Raw genomic sequence first — 20,014 nt, 5'->3', positions numbered from 1 at the left:
GCAGGCAGATCACCGAAGGTCAGGAGTTTGAGACCTGCCTAGTCAACACAGTGAAACCCCTTCTCAACTAAAAATACAAAAATTAGTCAGGCGTGGTGGTGTGCACCTGTAATCTCAGCTACTAAGGAGGCTAAGGCAGGAGAGTCACTTGAGCCTGGGAGGCAAAGGTTGCAATGAGCCAAGATCATGGCACTGCACTCCAGCCTGGGTGAAGAGTGAGACTCCATCTCAAAAAAAAAAAAAAAAAAAAAAAAAAAAGAAGAAGAAGAAGAAGTCTGAATACTGCCTTAGAAAGATGCTGACAGCATATTAAGTGGAAAAAACAGGCTATAAAATTATAGGGTTAAAGGAACCTTCTCCTAAATGCACAAACAGGCCAAAGTTCCATTAATGCACCTGCCATATTTTAGTCTCTTATCAACTACCATCCATGGAAAGAAGTTAACCACAAGAACTCTAATAAAAATAAAAAGCATAATAGATTAATTCTAGAGTTTCAAACAAGAAAGATATTGCTATAATATCTATACTGAACAGTTGTATTATAAGCCAAAAACAATTACTTCCCACCATTGGTGTCAACAATTCTCATCTTTCCAGATGAGACCTGTTCTATCTCACCATCTAGTCAGAGAGCTACCAGAGCTAGCACAGTAGCATAAATTGTTGATCATATATACAAAAAAGCCATGTAAAATATAATAAATGATATACAAAATAAATTGAGTCAGATATTATAAACAATGCAACCCAAAGCTACACGCCATATTTATAAGAGGAAAGAGTGGCAGCAAGAAGTCACTGAAAGAATTTTGAGAGAAAATGAAACATTTTGTCCTACTACATTTATACCCTCTGATAAATTGGAAATTTACTTGGGTGTACTAAAACCTCTATTTTGTTAATTAAAACTTGCCAAAAGGTCTAAGAATCATAAAGATCCTATGCTATAAAAACTGCAATAGCATATAACAAAGGGTGGGGAGTTAGGACTCTTGGGGAAATATTTAATTATTATTCCTTTACTGTAAAAGTATTTCTTGTGTTCTTTACACCTTAATGAAATATTTTTGAGACTATTAAGACCCAAAAGACATAAACTGCATTTATTGTGTAGAAATTCAGAATGGCTCAGGCTACATAATAGTAGTCAGATGTAAAGTGTACTAAATTTCACCTTCTAGAGGGGTTGATTTTGAATTCAATCATCCTTTGAGAGAAGACATCCCAGCTCGCATAATTTCATCAACCAGGAGAATGTTGGTGGCAATCACTGTGCTAAGGAAAAAGATGAGAGGGTGAGTAAACCCTACTAACCCACTCTTAGCTTTTTTCCCCAGCAATCTTTACCTATGTAGGGTACTTTGTTCTTTAATGATGTTAGTATGATGTTTCATGAGACAAGGCTATTATATATACAAGTACAAATGTCACCCTTTTTTTTTTTCTTTCCCAAGATGGAGTTTCACTCTTGTTGCCCAGGCTGGAGTGCAATGGCAAGACCTCAGCTTACTGCAACTTCTGCCTCCCGGGTTCAACCAATTCTCCCGCCTCAGCCTCCCGAGTAGCTGGGATAACAGGCACCCGCCAACATGCCTGGCTAATTTTTGTATTTTTAGTAGAGACGGGGTTTCGCCATGTTTGCCAGGCTGGTCTCGAACTCCTGACCTCAGGTGATTCACACGCCTTGGCCTCCCAAAGTGCTGGGATTACGGGTGTGAGCCACCGCACCGGCCCAAATGTCACCCTTTGTATTATAATTTAAACTCCTTTGCTGATAAGGTGCATTCCTGATTTATATTCCAGCAAAATTGAGCTTATTTTTACAATATCATTTGACTTTCTCCATCATGCATGTGCTACTATTTCAGTAAACTTCCCCTTTTCTTTACCCCTCAAATAGTAAGATTAATTTTTCTTATAACTTAACACTGCTAGGCCTAAAATATAAAAGGGACTATGGACCATAAAATGACAGAAGCTAGTTCTAATAACTGAATACCACACCTTTCATACACTTGACAATTTTTCCACTGTACAGGGACAAAAATAATAGAAAAAAATTTCATCTTAATATTATCAATTATAACTCTACAGGTCTTTCACTTTATGTTCATATGAACTTACCAAGAGTGAAGAAGTTGTTTTTTTACACAGTAATTATCCCAAACTCCTGCATCTGCTGCTACCATTGGCTCACCTAAAAAGTAAAAACAATTTTAATACCAAAATCTTAGTATTTGCTATTAATATTAATTGATATCTTCTAAAAATATTTAATACACTACCAAAACTACTTTTGTCAAGGTCATCAATGATCTCCATATTGTTAAATCCTAAATCCAATGGTTGATTCTCAGGCCTCATCTATCAGTATTTAACACAGTTGATCACATTCTCCAGCCTACTCTGTGTTATCTTCCAGGATACCACACTCCTCTGGTTTTCTCTCTTTTGCACTAGTGGCTCCTTTTCTGATTACTTTGCTGCTTCTTCCTCTTCCTCCCTGACCTCTTAACGTTGGAGTACCCAAAAGTTCAGTCCCAGCCTCTTTTCTCTCTACCCTTAATCCCTAGGTGATCTCATCCAGACTTTTAGATTTAAACCATACATATCTGATGATTCTCAAGGTTTTTTTGGGTGTTTTTGCTTTTTGTTTTCTTTTTTTTTTTTTTTTTGGTGTTTTGTTTTTCTTTTTGAGACAGAGATCTTGCTCTGCCACTCAGGCTGGAGTGCAGTGGCGCCATCTCGGCTCCCTGCAACCTCCACCTCCTGGGTTCAAGCAATTCTCCTGCCTCAGCCTCCCAAGTAGCTGGGATTATAGGTGCCTGCCACCATCCCTGGCTAATTTTTGCATTTTTAGTAGAGATGGGGTTTCACCATGTTGGCCAGGCTGGTCTTGAACTCCTGACCTTAAGTGATTCACCCACCTTGGCCTCCCAGAGTGCTGGGATTACAGGCGTGAGCCACTGTGCCCGGCCTGACTCTCAAGTTTTAATCTCCAACCCAGACCTCTTCCTTGAACTCCAGACCCATATATCCAACTTTTTTAATTAAAAGATTACAGATGCTTCAACCCTGACTCTGCCAAAACTGAATGCTGATGTCCTCTCACCCACAACCTGCTCCAGCCAGTCTTCTCCACCACAGTTGATTGCAACTCCAACCTTCTACTTGTTCAGTTGACTTCTCTACAGAGTGGAGAGTGGCCAGAGTGATTCTCTTAAACTTAATCAGGCCACGTGCCTGGCCAACATGTGAAACCCTGTCTCTGCTAAAAATACAAAAATTAGCCGGGCGTGGCAGCAGACACCTATATTCCCAGCTACTCCGGAGGCTGAGGCAGAATTGCTTGAACCTGGGAGGCGGAGGTTGCAGTGAGCCGAGATCGTGCCACTGCACTCCACAGCATGGGTGACAGAACGAGACTGTCTCATAAATTAATTAATTAGGCCATGTCTGCTCAAAATTGCTCCCTGCTCCTCTAAAGTAAAAGCCAAAGTCCTGAGACTGGTCCAAATGCCTCTGCATGATCTGGCCTTCTGTCACCTCTCTCACCTCCTTCCTCAAAAACATCAGACACCAGCTTTTCCACTGGATGTTCTCTCTCCCTAGAACACTTAACTCTAGTTGCCTACATGGCTAATTTCCTCACTTCCTTCCACTTTTTTTCAACAGACATCTTGATGATGCCTACCTTGACCAACCCTTTAAGCTGTCATTCTCTCTCCACCCTCCTGTACTAGCGTTCATGATCATTATTATACCACTCTTTTTTTCATATAATTCATTACTTTTTCTAAAATGCTGAAGGAGTTTATTTATTACAGTTATTATTTACTGCCTACCTTCCCCCACTACAACATAAGCTCCCAGGGGCAGATATTTTTGTCTGTTTTGTTCTGTGTGAAGCCCAAGAGGAAAACAAGCACTCAATAACTATGTCTTAAATGAATGAGCATTTTTTAAGAAGCTCAAAAATAAACTAGAGGCATCCAAAATTTAAATATTAAAGTTACCCAAACCTCTACTCCTTTACCATAAGATCTGTGTAACTAAAGAATAACCTCTTTCTTTATTAAGCAGCTAATTTTCCTTCACTTTCTCACCTGTATTCAAATCTATGCCCACAAGTTGTTTTGACTCGACATGCTCAGCCTGAACTTTTACTAGTGTTTCCTGTGGGTCATAACCAGCATTCTGAGCAAGAACCTTTAGGAATAAAAATAATAATAATATATATATATGCATAATACCTTCACATACATCAAATATAAAAATACTCTTTACTCTTGTAAAAACACATCCATAACATGGCAATCATCTCCTTTTGAAGAATTCCACTTTTAATCTAAATCAAATTATTATTTCATCTATCTAGTAGTTTTTATATTTACTTAAACATTTACCCTATGCACATCACACTAAATTCTGAGGACATCAGAGTTCCCCCATTTCCACCCTACTACATTAATTTCCCTCCTTGCAAAAGTTTTTTTTTTTTTTTAGTATGGAAGGAAGTAGAATGATATTCTTGTTTCCTCTAGTGCCACTAGCCACATGCCCTCCAGTTCTTCATAGGCACTTGCTAAGGAAACCAGAATATTTGCAGCATCTTCGTGCCCCTCATCTTCATGAGGAGAGTCACGACCTGTGGTAACAGGGTTGGAGATACCCGCACTCCAAACCAGGCTCATTTCCAAGTGGCCCCAAATCACCAGCTGATGAGGAAAAAGGTACCACCAATGTATACTAGGGTTACCAATTTCTGTCAACAACAGGATCATACTGACTTTGCTGCTCTGGGGAAAGAAAAAATAGGAAATCTAATTCACAAAGATTTCACAAATTATGAAAAATTTTAATAAAAATTAGCAAAGAGATTTTGCTAACATTGTTAATAATGTTTTAATTCATGGTAATAGCATCTTTGAAGTAGTTTTACTATATTTCTAAGGTGGTTTGAAACCAATTAAGGCAAAGAGAAAGGAACGGTTGCTTTCTGTCCTTAGGTTGCCACATGGAAAAATTCTGTTTTCTCTTTTTCTAGGAATTATAATGATGATGACAAACGTAAGGTTGTATCTAGGAGTGCTAAATAGCCTCAAGCCCTCCCTCTCCACAATTTAAATTGATTACATTTGGATACCACTAACAAAACAAAGATGTACCATAAAATCTAACTAAATTTTAAATTCTAAACTTTTTCATTATCATTGGTTAATCATGAGTCATTTCTGAAGGAAATTTTTGGACCTGCTTTAATTTTTGGAACTCAGAGAAAGAAGCAAGGGGGTAAGTTGGCTATGTCATGAGATCGTGCAAGGATTCTGGGCTGTTATCCCAAAAGTTTCCCTGCTTTAGTTGTAAAATATCTAAGAGAAAACTGTGTAAGGAAATGCATATAAATACCTGTCTACTCCATTAACTATCAGATAATATGGGCAATTTGTAATTAAACACCTTTATGTCTAACCAGTTGTTATTTGGCCGAAAGGGTAGTTGTACCTTGGGAATAATGAGTAAGGCATCAGCAAAAGCTTGGACTCCAAGACGAGCTCTTCCTTTTATACTGTTCTTATATGTAACAAGAGCTTCAGCCATTGCCACTTCAATTGCACCAGCTCCAGGAACCATGCAACCTATTGGAGAGAAAAAATATGATTGGCAAGAAATGCCATAAAGACCAAAAGAGAGAGAGAGAGAGAGAGAGAAAAGCAATTCACTATTTAAGTATGTTCTATTATCTACAGAAACTAAATAAATGGCACAGCTTAGTAATTACTCAGTTGTCTTATGAAACATCTTGAAGTTGTATGTCATTAAATAAATAGGCATAGTACAGATAATTTGCTGTAAACAGCTTATTTTGCTGCTTATCCTCTGGTAAACAAGAATAATTTATTTTTACCTTCATCTTACTCTTTTATAACTACTTTTTTTTTTTTCTGAGATGGAGTTTTACTCCATCACCTAGGCTGGAGTGTAGTGGCATGATCTCGGCTCACTCCAACCTCTGCCTCCCAGGTTCAAGCGATCATCCTACCTCAGCCTTCTAAGTAGCTGAAATTACAGGCATGAACACCAAACCCAGCTAATTTTTGTATTTTTAATAGAGATGGGGTTTCACCATGTTGGCCAGGCTGGTCTTGAACTCCTGACTTCAAGTGATCCACCCACCTCCGTCTCCCAAAATGCTGGGATTGCAGGTGTGAGCCACCACACCCAGCTTTATGACTACTTTTAAGAGGTATTTATAATTTATATTGACAGGTAACTGTTTACAATATCTGACATGAAAATTTTTTAGACCAAGATAATTTGTCTCTAGTTTTTGATAGGGAATTCTTGGAACTCAATGAAGTATTTGTTTTTTGTACTGGAGCAGAACTCAGACTGCTATCTAAGAAAAAATTTAAGTGGTATTATTATTCTAAACCAAGAGTTTTGGTTAAACACATCAAATTTCACATCAGGATATGACTTTTATATCTGCTACTTGTATGGTTTCATAAAGTTTATGACTCTTATTTAAATCAGCAAACTTGCTTTAAAACAAAACAATATGAAAACAATCTCCCCTTTTATCTCACATCATTTTAAAATTACTACCCCCTTTCTCTGCTTCACTTCACAACATAACTGCTCAAAGAGTTGTTTACCCACCAGATGATTACATCATTCCTCCCATTCACATTTTTTAAAAGTTCCTTGTTAAATACAGAATATACTCAAAAGAATATTTATATGTGTAAGATATAAAGAACAAATGTACAAATAAACAAATGTATCCATGTACCTACCACCCAGCTTAAGAAAGAGATTACTAGAACCTTTGAAAAATTCCCTGATCCCATTCCCTGTGAAAACACAACATATCAAAATTTTAGCATCCCTAAAGCAGTAAAGAGAAATTTATATCACGAAACACCTATATTAGGAACAAAGAAAGTTCTCAAACTAATGACCCCAGCTTCCACCTTAAGAAACTAGAAAAGGGCAGGGTCTGGTGGCTCACTCCTATAATCCCAGCACTTTGGGAGGCCAAGGCAGGTACATCACTTGAGCCCAGAAATTCAAGACCAGCCTGGGCAACACAGTGAGACCCCATCTCTACAAAAAACACGACAATTAGCCAGGTGTGGTGGCACACACCTATAATCCCAGCTACTTAGGAGGCTAAGGTGGGAGGACTGCCTGGGCCTGGGAAGTCAAGGCTGCAGTGAGCCGTGACCATGCCACTGCACTCCAGCCTAGGCGACAGATTGAGACTCTGTTTCAAAAAGAAAAAAAAAAAAAAACTAGAAAAGGAAGCACAAATGAAACCTAATATAAGCAAAAAGAAAGGAAATAATTAGGATGGAAGTGGAAATTAATCAAATGACAAATGTCAGAAATGAGAAAATTTATATCACTACAGATTCTACAGATATTAAAAAGAATAATAAATGAATATTATGATCAACTTTATGACAATAAAGTTGAAACTGTAGATCAGAAGTTAGTAAACTTTCTGCAAAAGGCCAGTTAATATTTTTTAGGCCATACTGTTTCTTTTGCAACTATTCAACTCTGCCACTGTAACACAAAATAGCCACAGACAATATATAGACAAATGAGTATGGCCACATTCCAACAAAACTTTATTTACCAAAACAGGCAGCAAACCAGATTTAGCTTATAGATAGTTGATGATCCTAACTTAGGTGAAGTGGACAAATTCTTGAAAGACTACAAACCACTAAAGCTCACTCAAAAAAAAACAAAACCTTTATAGCCCTATGTCTATTAAGAAAATTGAATGTGTCATTAAAAGCTTTCCCACAAAGAAAACTCCAGGCTCACATGGCTTTATTGACAGTCTACCAAACATTTAAGAAAGAAATAATACAAATAATACCAATTCTCCACAACAACTTAACACTTTCAGAAATTTGAACAAGAAGAAAAACTTTCCAGTTCACTCTATGAGCACAGCATTGTTCTAACACCGAAAAAGATAAAAACATTACAAGAAAAAATATACACAGATGAACACAGATGTAAAAATTCTTGGCAAAATTTTAGCCAATTAAATCAAATACATAAAAAGGAGAATACACATAGTACCATTATTCACAATAGCCAAAAGGTAAATGTAACACGTTTCCAATAATAGACAAATAAAATGTGCTATATACATACAATAGAATATTATTCAATGGTAAAAAGGAAGGAAATTCTGGCACATGCTACAACATGAATGAACCTTGATGACACTATGCAAAGTGAAATAAGCCAGACAAAGGACAAAAACTGTATGATTCCAATTATATGAGATACATAGAGTAAACTCACGGAGACAGAAAGTAGAATGGTGGTTACCCAGGGCTGGGGAGGTGGGTAGGGAATGGAGAGTTATTGTTTAATGGGTTCAGAGTTTCAGTTTTGCAAGGAAAAAAAGTTCTGGAGATGGGTGGTGATAATGGTTACACAACAATGTGAATGCACTTACTAACACTGAACTGTACACTTAAAAATTGTTAAACTGTAAATTTTATGTTATGGATATTTATCACAATTTAAAAAATAATTTTTAAAAAATGTAATCCATTAATTTTTTAAAAAGTAAAATGCATTATAACCCAAGAATGTAAGGTTTGACATTTGAATCAATCAATGTAATTTACTGTACGAAAAAACTAAATGAGGGCTGGGTGCAGTGGCTCACGCTTGTAATCCCAGAAGTTTGGGAGGCCAAGGCAAGCAGATCACCTGAGGTCAGGAGTTCAAGACCAGCCAGGCCAACATGGTGAAACTCCATCTCTACTAAAACATACAAAAATTACCCTGGCATGGTGGTGCATGCCTGTAATCCCACCTACTCAGGAGGCTGATGCAGGAGAATCGCTTGAACCTGGGAAGCAGGGGTTGCAGTGAGCCAGGATTGCGCCATGGCACTCCAGCCTGGGCAACGAACCGAGACTCTATCTCAAAAAAAAAAAAAAAAAAAAAAAACATATGATCAATAGATGCACGAAAAGCATTTGGCATTTATTCTCGTGTGTGTGTGTGTGTGTGTGTGTGTGTGTGTATGTGTGTGTGTTTTGACAAAAAACAACAACAACAAGAAGTTTCACTCTTGTCGCCCAGGCTGAAGTCCAGTGGCACGATCTCAGCTCACTACAACATCTGCCTCCCAGGTTCAAGCAATTCTCCTGCCTCAGCCTCACGAGAAGCTGAGATTGCAGGTGCCTGCCACCATGCCCAGCTAATTTTTGTATTTTTAGTAGAGACAGAGTTTCACCATGTTGGCCAAGCTGGTCTCGAACTCCTGACCTCAGGTGATCCACCCACGTCAGCCTCCCAAAATGCTGGAATTACAGGCGTGAGCCACTGCGCCCAGCCTGGCATTTATTCTTGATTAAAAACTGTCAGCAAACTAGGCGCAGAAGGGAGAACTTCCTCAACCTGATAAAAACCTATAGCTAACGCTAACATCATATGTAATGGAGAAAGACTGAATGCTTCCCCCTAAGATCAGCGATGAGGAAAGGATGTCCATTCTCATTATTTCTAGTCAACATTATACTGGAGGTTCTGGCCCATGAAATAAGGGAGAAGATTTTAAAATATCCATATTGGAAAGAAAAAAGTATAACTGTATTAGCAGACAAGGTAATCACTTATATAGACAATTCAATGAAGCCTATAAGAAAGCTAATTGTGATTTAGCAAGGTTGCAGAATTCAAGATCCATGTACAAAAATAAAATATATTTCTATATATTATCAACCAACAATTAGAAATGGAAATTTTAAAAATAGCATATACAATAGCAATAAAATAAATGAAATATATAGAGATAAATATGGAAAAAAGTGTGTGAGGCTCATATACTAAGATCTACGAAATATTGCTGAGATAAATTCAAGAAGACTCAAATAAATAGATAAGACGATATTCATGAGTTAGAAGGCTCATTATTAAAATATCAACTATCTCCAAATTGATCTACAGATTTAATAAAATTCCAATCAAGCGGGGTGTAGTGGCTCACACCTGTAATCCAAGCACTTTGGGAGGCCAAGACGGGAGGATCGCTTGAGCCCAAGAGTTTGAGACCAGCCTGGGTAACAACATAATGAGACGTTGTCTCTACAGAAAATAAAAAAAAATTAACCAGGCATGGTAGTGCATGCTTGTGGTTCCAGCTACTTGGGAAGCTAAGGTGGGAGAGTCACTTGAGCTCAGCAGGTCGAGTCTGCAGTGAGCCATGATCAAGCCACTGCACTCCAGCCTGAGTGACAGAGTAAGATCCTTTCTAAAAAAAAAAAAAAGTTCTGATCAAAATCCCAGCAGCAGTCTTTTTGGTAGAAATTGACAAGCTGATTCTAAAATTCATATGGAAGTCATGTGGAAATGCCAAAGACTTAGAATGACCAAAATAACTTAAAAAAAATGAGAGTTAACAATACTGATTTCAAGATTTATTATAAAGCTACAGTCATCAGGACAGTATGATACTAACATTAAAATAGACAAATGCATCAGTAGGACAGAAAAAAGAGCTCAGAAATAGAACCACACAAATACGAAAAACTGATTTTTTATACACGAGAAAAGGCAATTTGGTGGTGAAAGTAAAGTCTTTTCAGCAAATAAGACTAAAACAATCTGATACCTTTATATGAAAAAAATGAACTTATATCCATACTTGCACCATATACAAAAATTAACTTAAAATGAATCACAGACCTAAATGTAAAACATAAGACTATAACACTTTTAGAGGAAAATCTTTGTGACCCTAGGTTAGGTAAAGATTTTTTAGATGCCACAGCAAAAGCATAATCCATGAGAGAATAAAAATAATAAATTAGACTTCATCAAAATTAAGAACTTCTCCTTGAAAGGGACTGTTAAAATAAGCCACAGAGGAGAAAAATTTGCCACTTATATATCTGAAAAAGCACTTGTAACCAAATTATATATAAAGAACTCTCAAACTCAACAATAGAAAACTAACACAAATTTTTTTCTTTTCTTTTCTTTTCTTTTTTTTTTTTTTTTCTGGAAACGGTCTCACTCTGTCGCCCAGTCTGGAGTGCAGTGGTGTGATCATAGCTCACTGTAACCTCAAACTCTTGGGACTCAAGTGATATTCCTGCCTCAGCCTCCTAAGTAGCTGGAACTACAGGTACAGACCACCATGCCTGGCTATTTGTGCCTGGCTATTTGTGTATGTGTATAGAGTCATGGTCTTGCTATGTTGCCCAGGCTGGTTTCCAACTCCTGGGCTCAAGCAATCCTCCCATCTTGGCTTCCCAAAGTGCTGGAATTACAGGTGAGAGCCACTGTGCATGGCCAACAATCCAATTTTTTAAAAGGGCAAAAGATTTAAACAGAAAATTCACCAAAGATACACGGAGGGCAAATAAACACATTAAAAGATGCTCAACATGGGCTGAATGTGGTGGCTCATGCCTACAAATCCCAGCACTCTGGGAGGCTGAGCGGGGGAAACTGCTTGAGGCCAGGAGTTCAAGACCAGCTTGGGCAACATAGAGAGACCTCATCGCTACAAAAAAAAAAAAAAATTAAAAATTAGCCAGGTGTGGTGGCATGCACCTATCATCCAGCTGAGGTGGGAGGATCACTTGAGCACAGGAGTTTGAGGCTGCAGTGAGCCATGATTGTGCCACTGCACTCTAGCCTGGGTGACAGAGCAAGACCATGTCTCAAGAAAAATATATATAGGTGAGGTTTGCAGCCAGGCGCAGTGGCTCATGCCAGTAATCCCAGCACTTTGGGAGGCCAAGGCAAGTGGATCCCTTGAGCCCAGGAGCTCAGGACCAACCTTGGCAACACAGAGAAACCTCATCTCTACCAAAAATACAAAAATTAGCCAGTTTCAAAACCTGGTCTCAAAAGAAATAAATAGATTAAATAGATTAATAATAAAAATAAAATTAAAAAAAATGTAAAGGCCAGGCATGGTGGCTCACACCTGTAATTTCAGCACTTTGGGAGGCCAAGAAGGGCAGATTGCTTGAGCCCAGGAGTTAGAGACAAGCCTGGCCAACATGGTGAAACCCCATTTCTACTAAAAATACAAAAAATTAGCCGGGTGTGGTGGTGCGTGCCTGTAATCCCAGCTACTTGGGAGGCTGACGCAGAAGAATCATTTGAACCTGGGAGGCAGAGGTTGCAGTGGGCTGAGATCGCACCACTGCACTAAAGCCTGGGCAACAGAGCGAGACTCTGTCTAAAAATATATATATACACATACATAGGTGTGTGTGTGTGTATATATACATATATACACACATATATATGAGGTTCATATCAATCACAAGAAAGAGCTTACCATCTTCAATGGCATTTTTGATAGCACGAAGTCCGTCTCTTATGGCATCCTTGACTTGTGTGAGAGTATGCTTATTTGGTCCTTTAACCAACAAGGTAACAGAGCGAGGGTTAACACACTCCTCAATAAAAGTGAACTTTTCTTCACCCTAAAGGGTGGCACAAAAATATGTAACTTTAATATTTAATGTCATTATAAAATCAACAATTTATACTAGAATACAATCTTCATTTGAATTTTTCTTATCAAGCATAACTAAAGATATGTTTAAAGGGAGTTAAGTTGGCCAGGCGTGGTGGCTCACGCTTGTAATCCCAGCACTTTGGGAGGCCTGAGGCGGGCGGATCACGAGGTCAGGAGATCGAGACCACGGTGAAACCCCGTCTCTACTAAAAATACAAAAAATTAGCCGGGCGTGGTGGCGGGCGCCTGTAGTCCCAGCTACTCGGAGAGGCTGAGGCAGGAGAATGGCGTGAACCCAGGAGGCAGAGCTTGCAGTGAGCCGAGATTGAGCCACTGCACTCCAGCCTGGGTGAAAAAGCAAGACTCCGTCCCAAAAAAAAAAAAAAAAAAAAAAAAAAAAAAGGAGTTAAGTTATATCTGAACTCTTAACATTTAGGTAAATAAATGGTAAAATCTGTTCTGTGAATTAGATCTCAAAACACAAAACATGAAATAAAAGGTCAAGTAGTATTTTTCTTTAAAAAAGGGGGCTTAGCATTCACTTTATAACCACTATTCATAGAAATACTCACTAATGTATACTCATACACAAGACCAGCATGTCCCAAGCAATCTACAGTGAGATCTTCAAAAGAATTCACGGCCATTCCACCACAAGCAAGAGAGAGTCTGAAATTACATATATGTCACCATAGCTTGACTATGGAAAATATTAATACTAATTACTTAGAGGAGAAAAGATATCTAATGCAGAAGACTGTATTGTTACTGTATTGTATTGTTTTGGGTTTTTAACTGACTAATAAAATTGTCTATATTTATTGAGTACAACATGATGATATTTTTAAATATGTATAAACTGTGGAATGGCTAAATCGAGCTAATTAACATATATATTGCCTATGTGAGGCTTGATTTAGCCATTTTTGTGATAAGAACACTTAAAATCTACTCTCATCATTTTTCAAGAATCCAACACATTGTGCATTCTTGGGTGGGTTTGCAAAAGATTTTTAAAAAGAACAATATATTGTTATTAACTATAGTTGCCATGTTGAACAATAGATCTCTTGAATTTATTCCTCCTAACTAACTGAAATTTTGTATCCTTTGACCCACATATTCCCAGTGCCCCTCCCCTCCCACTGCCCCAGCCCCTGGTAACTGCCATTCTACCATCTACTTCTATGAGTTCACCTTTTTTAGATTCCATATATAAAAGTGAGATCATGCTGTATTATGTTGTATTGTTTTGTTTTTAAAATCTGTTTTAAAAAGATAAAAACTTTCCTTATACTTCAACAAAGTTCTGCAGTAGGTTAACAACCTTGCTTTTTGACAGTTCAATTATTTACTGAAACTAAAAACAAAATTTGGATTTTTTTATGCCATTGTTTTGTTCAACAACATTTACACATAAGCTAAAAGGAAAACACATGGGATAGTTTCCATTTACTCTGTTAAAAACTTAGGATATATAATTATCTGCAAGCTTACCTTTCCATATTTCTTCTTTTTGCTCTGCGAAGAGCTACTATTCCATGTTTTGCAAGAGTATCTAAGGAAAATGGATCAATTCCCTATAATCAAATTAACATAAAAATTATGTTTTAAACCAGTATTTCTCAACCTTTTGATCTCAGCACCACTTTACTCTCTTAAAAATTATTAAGCACCCAAAGAGCTTTTGCTTATGTAAGCTCTATCTATAATATTTATATTATAAAAACTGAGAAATTTTTTAAATATTTATTAATTCATTTAAATAATAAGCCCATTTTATGTTAATACACATAACATTTTAAGTGAAAATTTACTATACTTTTGAAAACAAAAATATATATAGTGAGCTAGCAGTGGCATTACTTTACATTTTTGCAAATCTCTTCAATGTTTATCTTCATAGAAAACAAATGGATTCTCATATCTCATTCAGTATTCAGTTTGGAATGATATGTTATTTTGGTTCAAGTTTATGAAGAAAATCTGGCCCCACACAGATAAATATTGTAAAGGGAGTAATATTTTAATGGCCTTTTCAGATAATGATGGAAATTCTTCTTTGATACTATACCAAAACTCAACAAGTAATAGTTTCTCAAAGGTTAGTTTCACTGTGGAACCATAGCAATGAACTTTTCATACTACCTCACATTAAAACACATTGGTGTAACTTGCACACTGAATGGATTATTTATCCATGTATGATTTTATAAAAATCATGCATTTTTAGTCATGTAGATAGAGCATCAGTTCACTGAGTTACGCAAAGTTTCCACATGTTGACACATTTCATGTATAACATGTTATGTTATACATGTGGAAACTGTGTCATGTTATACATGTGGAAACTTTACCTATCTCAGTGAACAAAAACTCACATTTGTTAATATCACTACTATTATCACTAAAGTCTTTTAAGTATTGGAAAGCTGTCAAGTTCACATGGCAGATACAAGTTTTCTGAAATTCTAATTTTTGTTTAAAAGTTCAAATGTTATTGACAACAAATACTGTCAGTTGTTTTAAGTCACAGAATTTCTTCATTCATTTTTGAGAGAAATCTACCAAATACCCGTATCTAGATAACCACAGTTTGTCTGTCAGTCATTCTTCCAGGTAAAAGTGGCATTCCATGAAAAAGTGGCTAGTTTACCTTGCAATTCAAACAATTACACAAGTGCTTTCCTTCAAGACAACCATCATATTTTGGTATGCAATAGAAGAGCTTTGAAGTTCCCAGCCCCACAATCCCAACACTTTGGGAGGCCAAGCCACTTGAGACCAGCCTGCACAACATGGCAATACCCAGCCTCTACGAAAAAACTTAAAAATTAGCCAGGCATGGTGATGCACACTTGTAGTCCTGGCTACTTGGGAAGCTGAGGTGGAAAGATCACTTGAGCCCAGGAGGCCAAGGCTGTAGTGAGCTATGATGGTGCCACTGCACTCCAGCTTGGGTGACAGAACAAGACCCTGTCTCAAAAGAAAAACAAAAAGAGTGCTTTGTGCATACTTCATATTTTGTCACACATAATAATAAAAGGATGCATATTTAAGAATCAAAGTTTAATAAAATTAGTAAGTTTTACCACTTCATCAAGACAATCTTAAATGATACTGCCTTTTTCTTTTCACTGCAAGTGTGCAGTGGTATAGCAATAAAGAATGCGACGACTACTAGTGTAGTTTGGTGCTACTTCTTTGATTTCTACTAAGGTGCCAGCAGTTTTACAGATTGCTTTTGCAGCATCATTGCAAATGTCAACACAATGTAAAAGGTGTAATTATTATTATGAAAATAGTTTTTGACCTCACAGACTCTCTGAAAAAGTCTTAGGGATTCTTAGGGGTCCACAGACCACACTTCAAGAAATACTTAAGAACATTTACAAATAACTAAAATCTAAACTTTCTTTCTCACCTTTTGATTAATGACGACAAATCCTTTATTGGACTGAGCACAGACTTTGTCCTTCAGGTCTATTATTTTTTGTACTCTATCTTCAATAAATTTTCTTTCAGCTTTTACCAATTTCTCTTTCTCTTCTGCAGTCTTATAAAAGAAACCAGAGTTCACCTCTCTAAAAGATTAATAAAAACCAGCTAGTAAAGGCAGGAGGAAAAAGGAAAAGAGATAGAAGTAGTCTACACCAAACATCAGGAAGGAAACAGAGATTTTAAAACATCTTTAGAAAAAAAAATTTCAAAAGCTATAAAGAGAAAGTAACACGCACGTTTTTTCATATTCCAGTGAAACGTTGCAAATAAGGATAAATGCATCTTCTACTCGCTTCTTCATATCTGGATGACGGGCACCATGATCCAAAACTAATCCTTGGATCAACCTATTAAAAACATTAGTGTTTCTTACTTTGAATATATACTCTAAAATTTGGTATAAAATTATCATTATACTATTAAAGTTACATCAATACTTCCAGGACACACATTGTTTCCTTGTACTAATTTTAACAGTTTTTGGTGTTTTTGTTTTTTGTTTTCAGAGATGGGAGTCTTGCTATGATGCCCAGGCTGGCCACCAACTCCTGGGCTCAAGCAATCCTCCTGCCTCAGCCTCCCAAGTAGCTGGGACTAAAGGAGTGCATCACCTCACCCACCTCCTTGCATTGACTTTAAACCTAACATATAATTAGTAAAATTAGGAAAGAGAATCTACTTTAACACAGTGTGACTCTGAAGTCACAATAAAAAGTCAAGCCAGAATTATTTTCTAATTATATGATTCAAAAATATGACACAGTTTATCAAGTAATGAAATGTATGTATACGATGAGTTTCTTAGGAACATTTATTCAAAATGATTATATGGAACAACTAAAAATTGTTAACCTAAACATCCAACAATAGGGTATTATTCAGCAAATAATGACCCAACTATTTGATGGTTATAAAAAGTATGTAATAACATGGAAAAATATGTATAGGGCTAGCTGATAAGCATAGAATGACAAATTGCATATGAAGCATGACTATAACTGTTCTTTTTAACAACAAACAAGGAAGGGGAACATCACACACTGGGGCCTGTTGTGGGGTGGGGGAAGGGGGGAGGGATAGTATTAGGAGATATACCTAATGTTAAATGACGACTTAATGGGTGCAGCACACCAACATGGCACATGTATACATATGTAACAAACCTGCACGTTGTGCACATGTACTCTAAAACTTAAAGTATAATAAAAAATATAAATAAATTAAAAAATTAAAAAAAAAACAACTTGGCATTAAAAAGAAAAAAAATGGGAGGGACCTAAGAGTAGAGGTTATGCATGGGTAGTAGGAATATAGATGATTTGGAAAGGAGGTGTTTCTTCCTGTTTTCCAAATAATCTTTCAAGAGTCAATATTTTGATAACTTTATAAAATTCATTTACAAAACATTTAGGGGATGGAATTTCTACTTATGAATCCTTTATAACTAATTTTTGTTACATATTTTTAAACTATTTTAGTTCACATAATTATAAGGAAGTTTTCAAAATTTTACTTTAACTAGATTACTCCACCTCTTAACAGAATGTAAACATATCTAGAAAGAAACAAAAACACTATGTTCAACATTCCTCACTTTTCAAGCCTCCTTCACTTTCCTCCCTCTCTACTGTCAGCAAATGACACTGTTTCTTTGAGAAAATAGAAACATTGTCCCATTACTACCTCTACCAATCCACTTGCACTTGAACCTGAAACTGCTACTACTATGAATGAGCTGTCCACGTTCCTCTCTATGGGTAGCCTCTCTACTTGTGTACTGGATTCCATTTCCCTCTCTGTTCTTGCACTGTCCCCTAGTCCCCTACATCAATTCTTCTCGTCTAAAGAACCATCCTTACCAGCATACAAACTTGCAGTAACAATTCCTATCATTAATACAAAAAATCCTTCTCCCTCAGCTCCATTCCCATATTCCCTTTTAGCTACTGCCCCATTTCTCTGTTCTCCTTTATAGCTACACTTCTCTAAGTTACCATTCTCTCTTGAGCCACCTTCAATCTGACTTTTATTTCCACCTCTTTATTCAATCAGCTCTCATTAAAGCCACTAAAAAAGTAAATGTTTTCCGGCCGGGCGCGGTGGCTCACGCCTGTAATCCCAGCACTTTGGGAGGCTGAGGCAGGTGGATCACAAGGTCAGGAGATCGAGACCATCCTGGCTAACACGGTGAAACCCCGTCTCTACTAAAAATACAAAAAATTAGCCGGGCCTGGTGGCAGGCGCCTGTAGTTCCAGCTACTCGGGAGGCTGAGGCAGGAGAATGGCGTAAACCCAGAAGGCAGAGCTTGCAGTGAGCCGCGATCGCACCACTGGACTCTAGCCTGGGCGACAGAGCGAGACTCCATCTCAAAAAAGAAAAAAAAATGTAAATGTTTTCCAAATATAACAATCAACTCTCAGTTCACAGCAATGTACTCAAACTTTCAGCAGCATATGACACAGCTGATTATTGTCTCCTTGAAATACTTTCTTCTTCTGGCTTCTGGGACACCACTCACCCTTGGCTTTAATGCCTCCTTGACTGCCCCCTTCTCACTCCCTTTTGCAGAATCCACCTCATCTTTTCAAACTCTAAACATCCAAGTTCCCAGGGATCATGCTTTAGACTTCCTTTACTATATTCACTTCCCAGATGGTCTCATTAACTCATGGCTTTAAGTCATTTATACACTAATGATTCTCAAATACATACTTCTAGTGCAGACCTCTATTCTGAACTCCAGACACATCTCTCCAAATTCCTACTCAACATCTCCGCATGGATGCCTAATAGGCATCTCAAACATAACATTCCCAAACTGAACTCTTGATTTATCTCCCCAAATCTGATCCTCCTAGTCTTCTCCAACTCAAGAAACAGCACCTCCACTTTTCCCGCTAATCATGAAAAAGCCCAAGAGATATCCCTGACCGCTCTGTTTCTGTCATGTCCTATGTTGAACCCTCAACAAATCCTATTGCCCTTTCCTTCTAAGTACACCCTAATCCAAACCATTTTCATTTCTCACTTGTTCTATACCAACATTCCTAACTGGTCTCTGCTTTCTGCCCTTGGCCCTCTTTTACCTCCCAATCAGCCGTTTTGTGTGTATTCCCCACACAAAAACCACAGATAATCTTCTGAAGTATAAATCAAGAACTTGTTATCCTCAGCAATAGTAGGCTAACTGAGATCAGTCCTACTATCAAAAACAACTAAACTAAACATGATGGCTTAAAAGCAAAAACTTCTTAGCAACATTGAAGAGCTATAAGATAGTATATAACCATGAGGCCAAAACTGAAATAAAACAGAAACTCCAACAGGTACGTAGAGAACTTCAGGAACAGTAGGTTCTTTTATCTTAAAGTCATTTGACAATCCAGGCAAATCTGAACTTCGGTTTCAATGTCTTCACAATGAGAAGAAAACAGAATTAAAAGCCCAGAGCTCATCCAAGGTGGAGTGTTTACAGGAGACCCTCTTCACATTAAGTTGGAACCACAAAGGGCTACATATTCAGGATTATCCAGAAGGAAGAGCTAGAAATAAGCAGCCCTCACATGGACTTACAGTCAGAATTCATATCAAATGGATATTCCCAAAAACCTCAAGCTGTGAATTTAATTTAAAGTAGTCCCTAGGGAGGCAACAAATGCAAATCCTCTCTGCAGAAAGGCAGCTTCATTCTAGGTCTCAAATTATTTCTACCAATATGTTTTTCAAGCACAATGAATGGCACATATGAACACAAAGCATGATGAGTGAAAACCAGTAAAATATAATAAACACCAGAAAGGGACAAGTCAAAACTTTAGCTATTATAATTATCAAACATGAACTATATGTTTAAAGAAAGAAAAAAGGGAAAGTTTGGAAAGATTTGCAAGGAATAGAACACCATAAAAAGTAACATGGCAGATTTAAGAAAGAACCAAATAGAACTTCTATAAATAGTAAATAAGGATATCCACACATAT

The 20,014-nt window shown here is 37.3% G+C and overlaps 1 protein-coding gene across 1 annotated transcript in view; it reads right to left on the bottom strand.

Moving 5' to 3' along the window:
- Positions 1-1,091: 1,091 nt before the first annotated feature.
- Positions 1,092-20,014, bottom strand: part of CCT6B (chaperonin containing TCP1 subunit 6B) — a 32,081-nt gene continuing 13,158 nt past the window's right edge. Inside the window, exons 5-13 of the mRNA XM_030807911.1 lie at positions 16,270-16,380; positions 15,957-16,116; positions 14,030-14,112; positions 13,105-13,201; positions 12,350-12,497; positions 5,509-5,642; positions 4,110-4,212; positions 2,128-2,200; positions 1,092-1,278 (exon numbers count right to left, since the gene is read on the bottom strand). Coding sequence (XP_030663771.1) covers positions 1,206-1,278; positions 2,128-2,200; positions 4,110-4,212; positions 5,509-5,642; positions 12,350-12,497; positions 13,105-13,201; positions 14,030-14,112; positions 15,957-16,116; positions 16,270-16,380 — 982 coding nt within the window. The 3' untranslated portion in view covers positions 1,092-1,205. The remainder of the gene's footprint in view (positions 1,279-2,127; positions 2,201-4,109; positions 4,213-5,508; positions 5,643-12,349; positions 12,498-13,104; positions 13,202-14,029; positions 14,113-15,956; positions 16,117-16,269; positions 16,381-20,014) is intronic.

The sequence above is a fragment of the Nomascus leucogenys genome, unplaced genomic scaffold (genome assembly GCF_006542625.1).
Source record: "Nomascus leucogenys isolate Asia unplaced genomic scaffold, Asia_NLE_v1 Super-Scaffold_249, whole genome shotgun sequence".
Classification (NCBI taxonomy): Eukaryota; Metazoa; Chordata; class Mammalia; order Primates; family Hylobatidae; genus Nomascus; species Nomascus leucogenys.
This window is presented reverse-complemented; position numbering and strand designations above follow the sequence as displayed.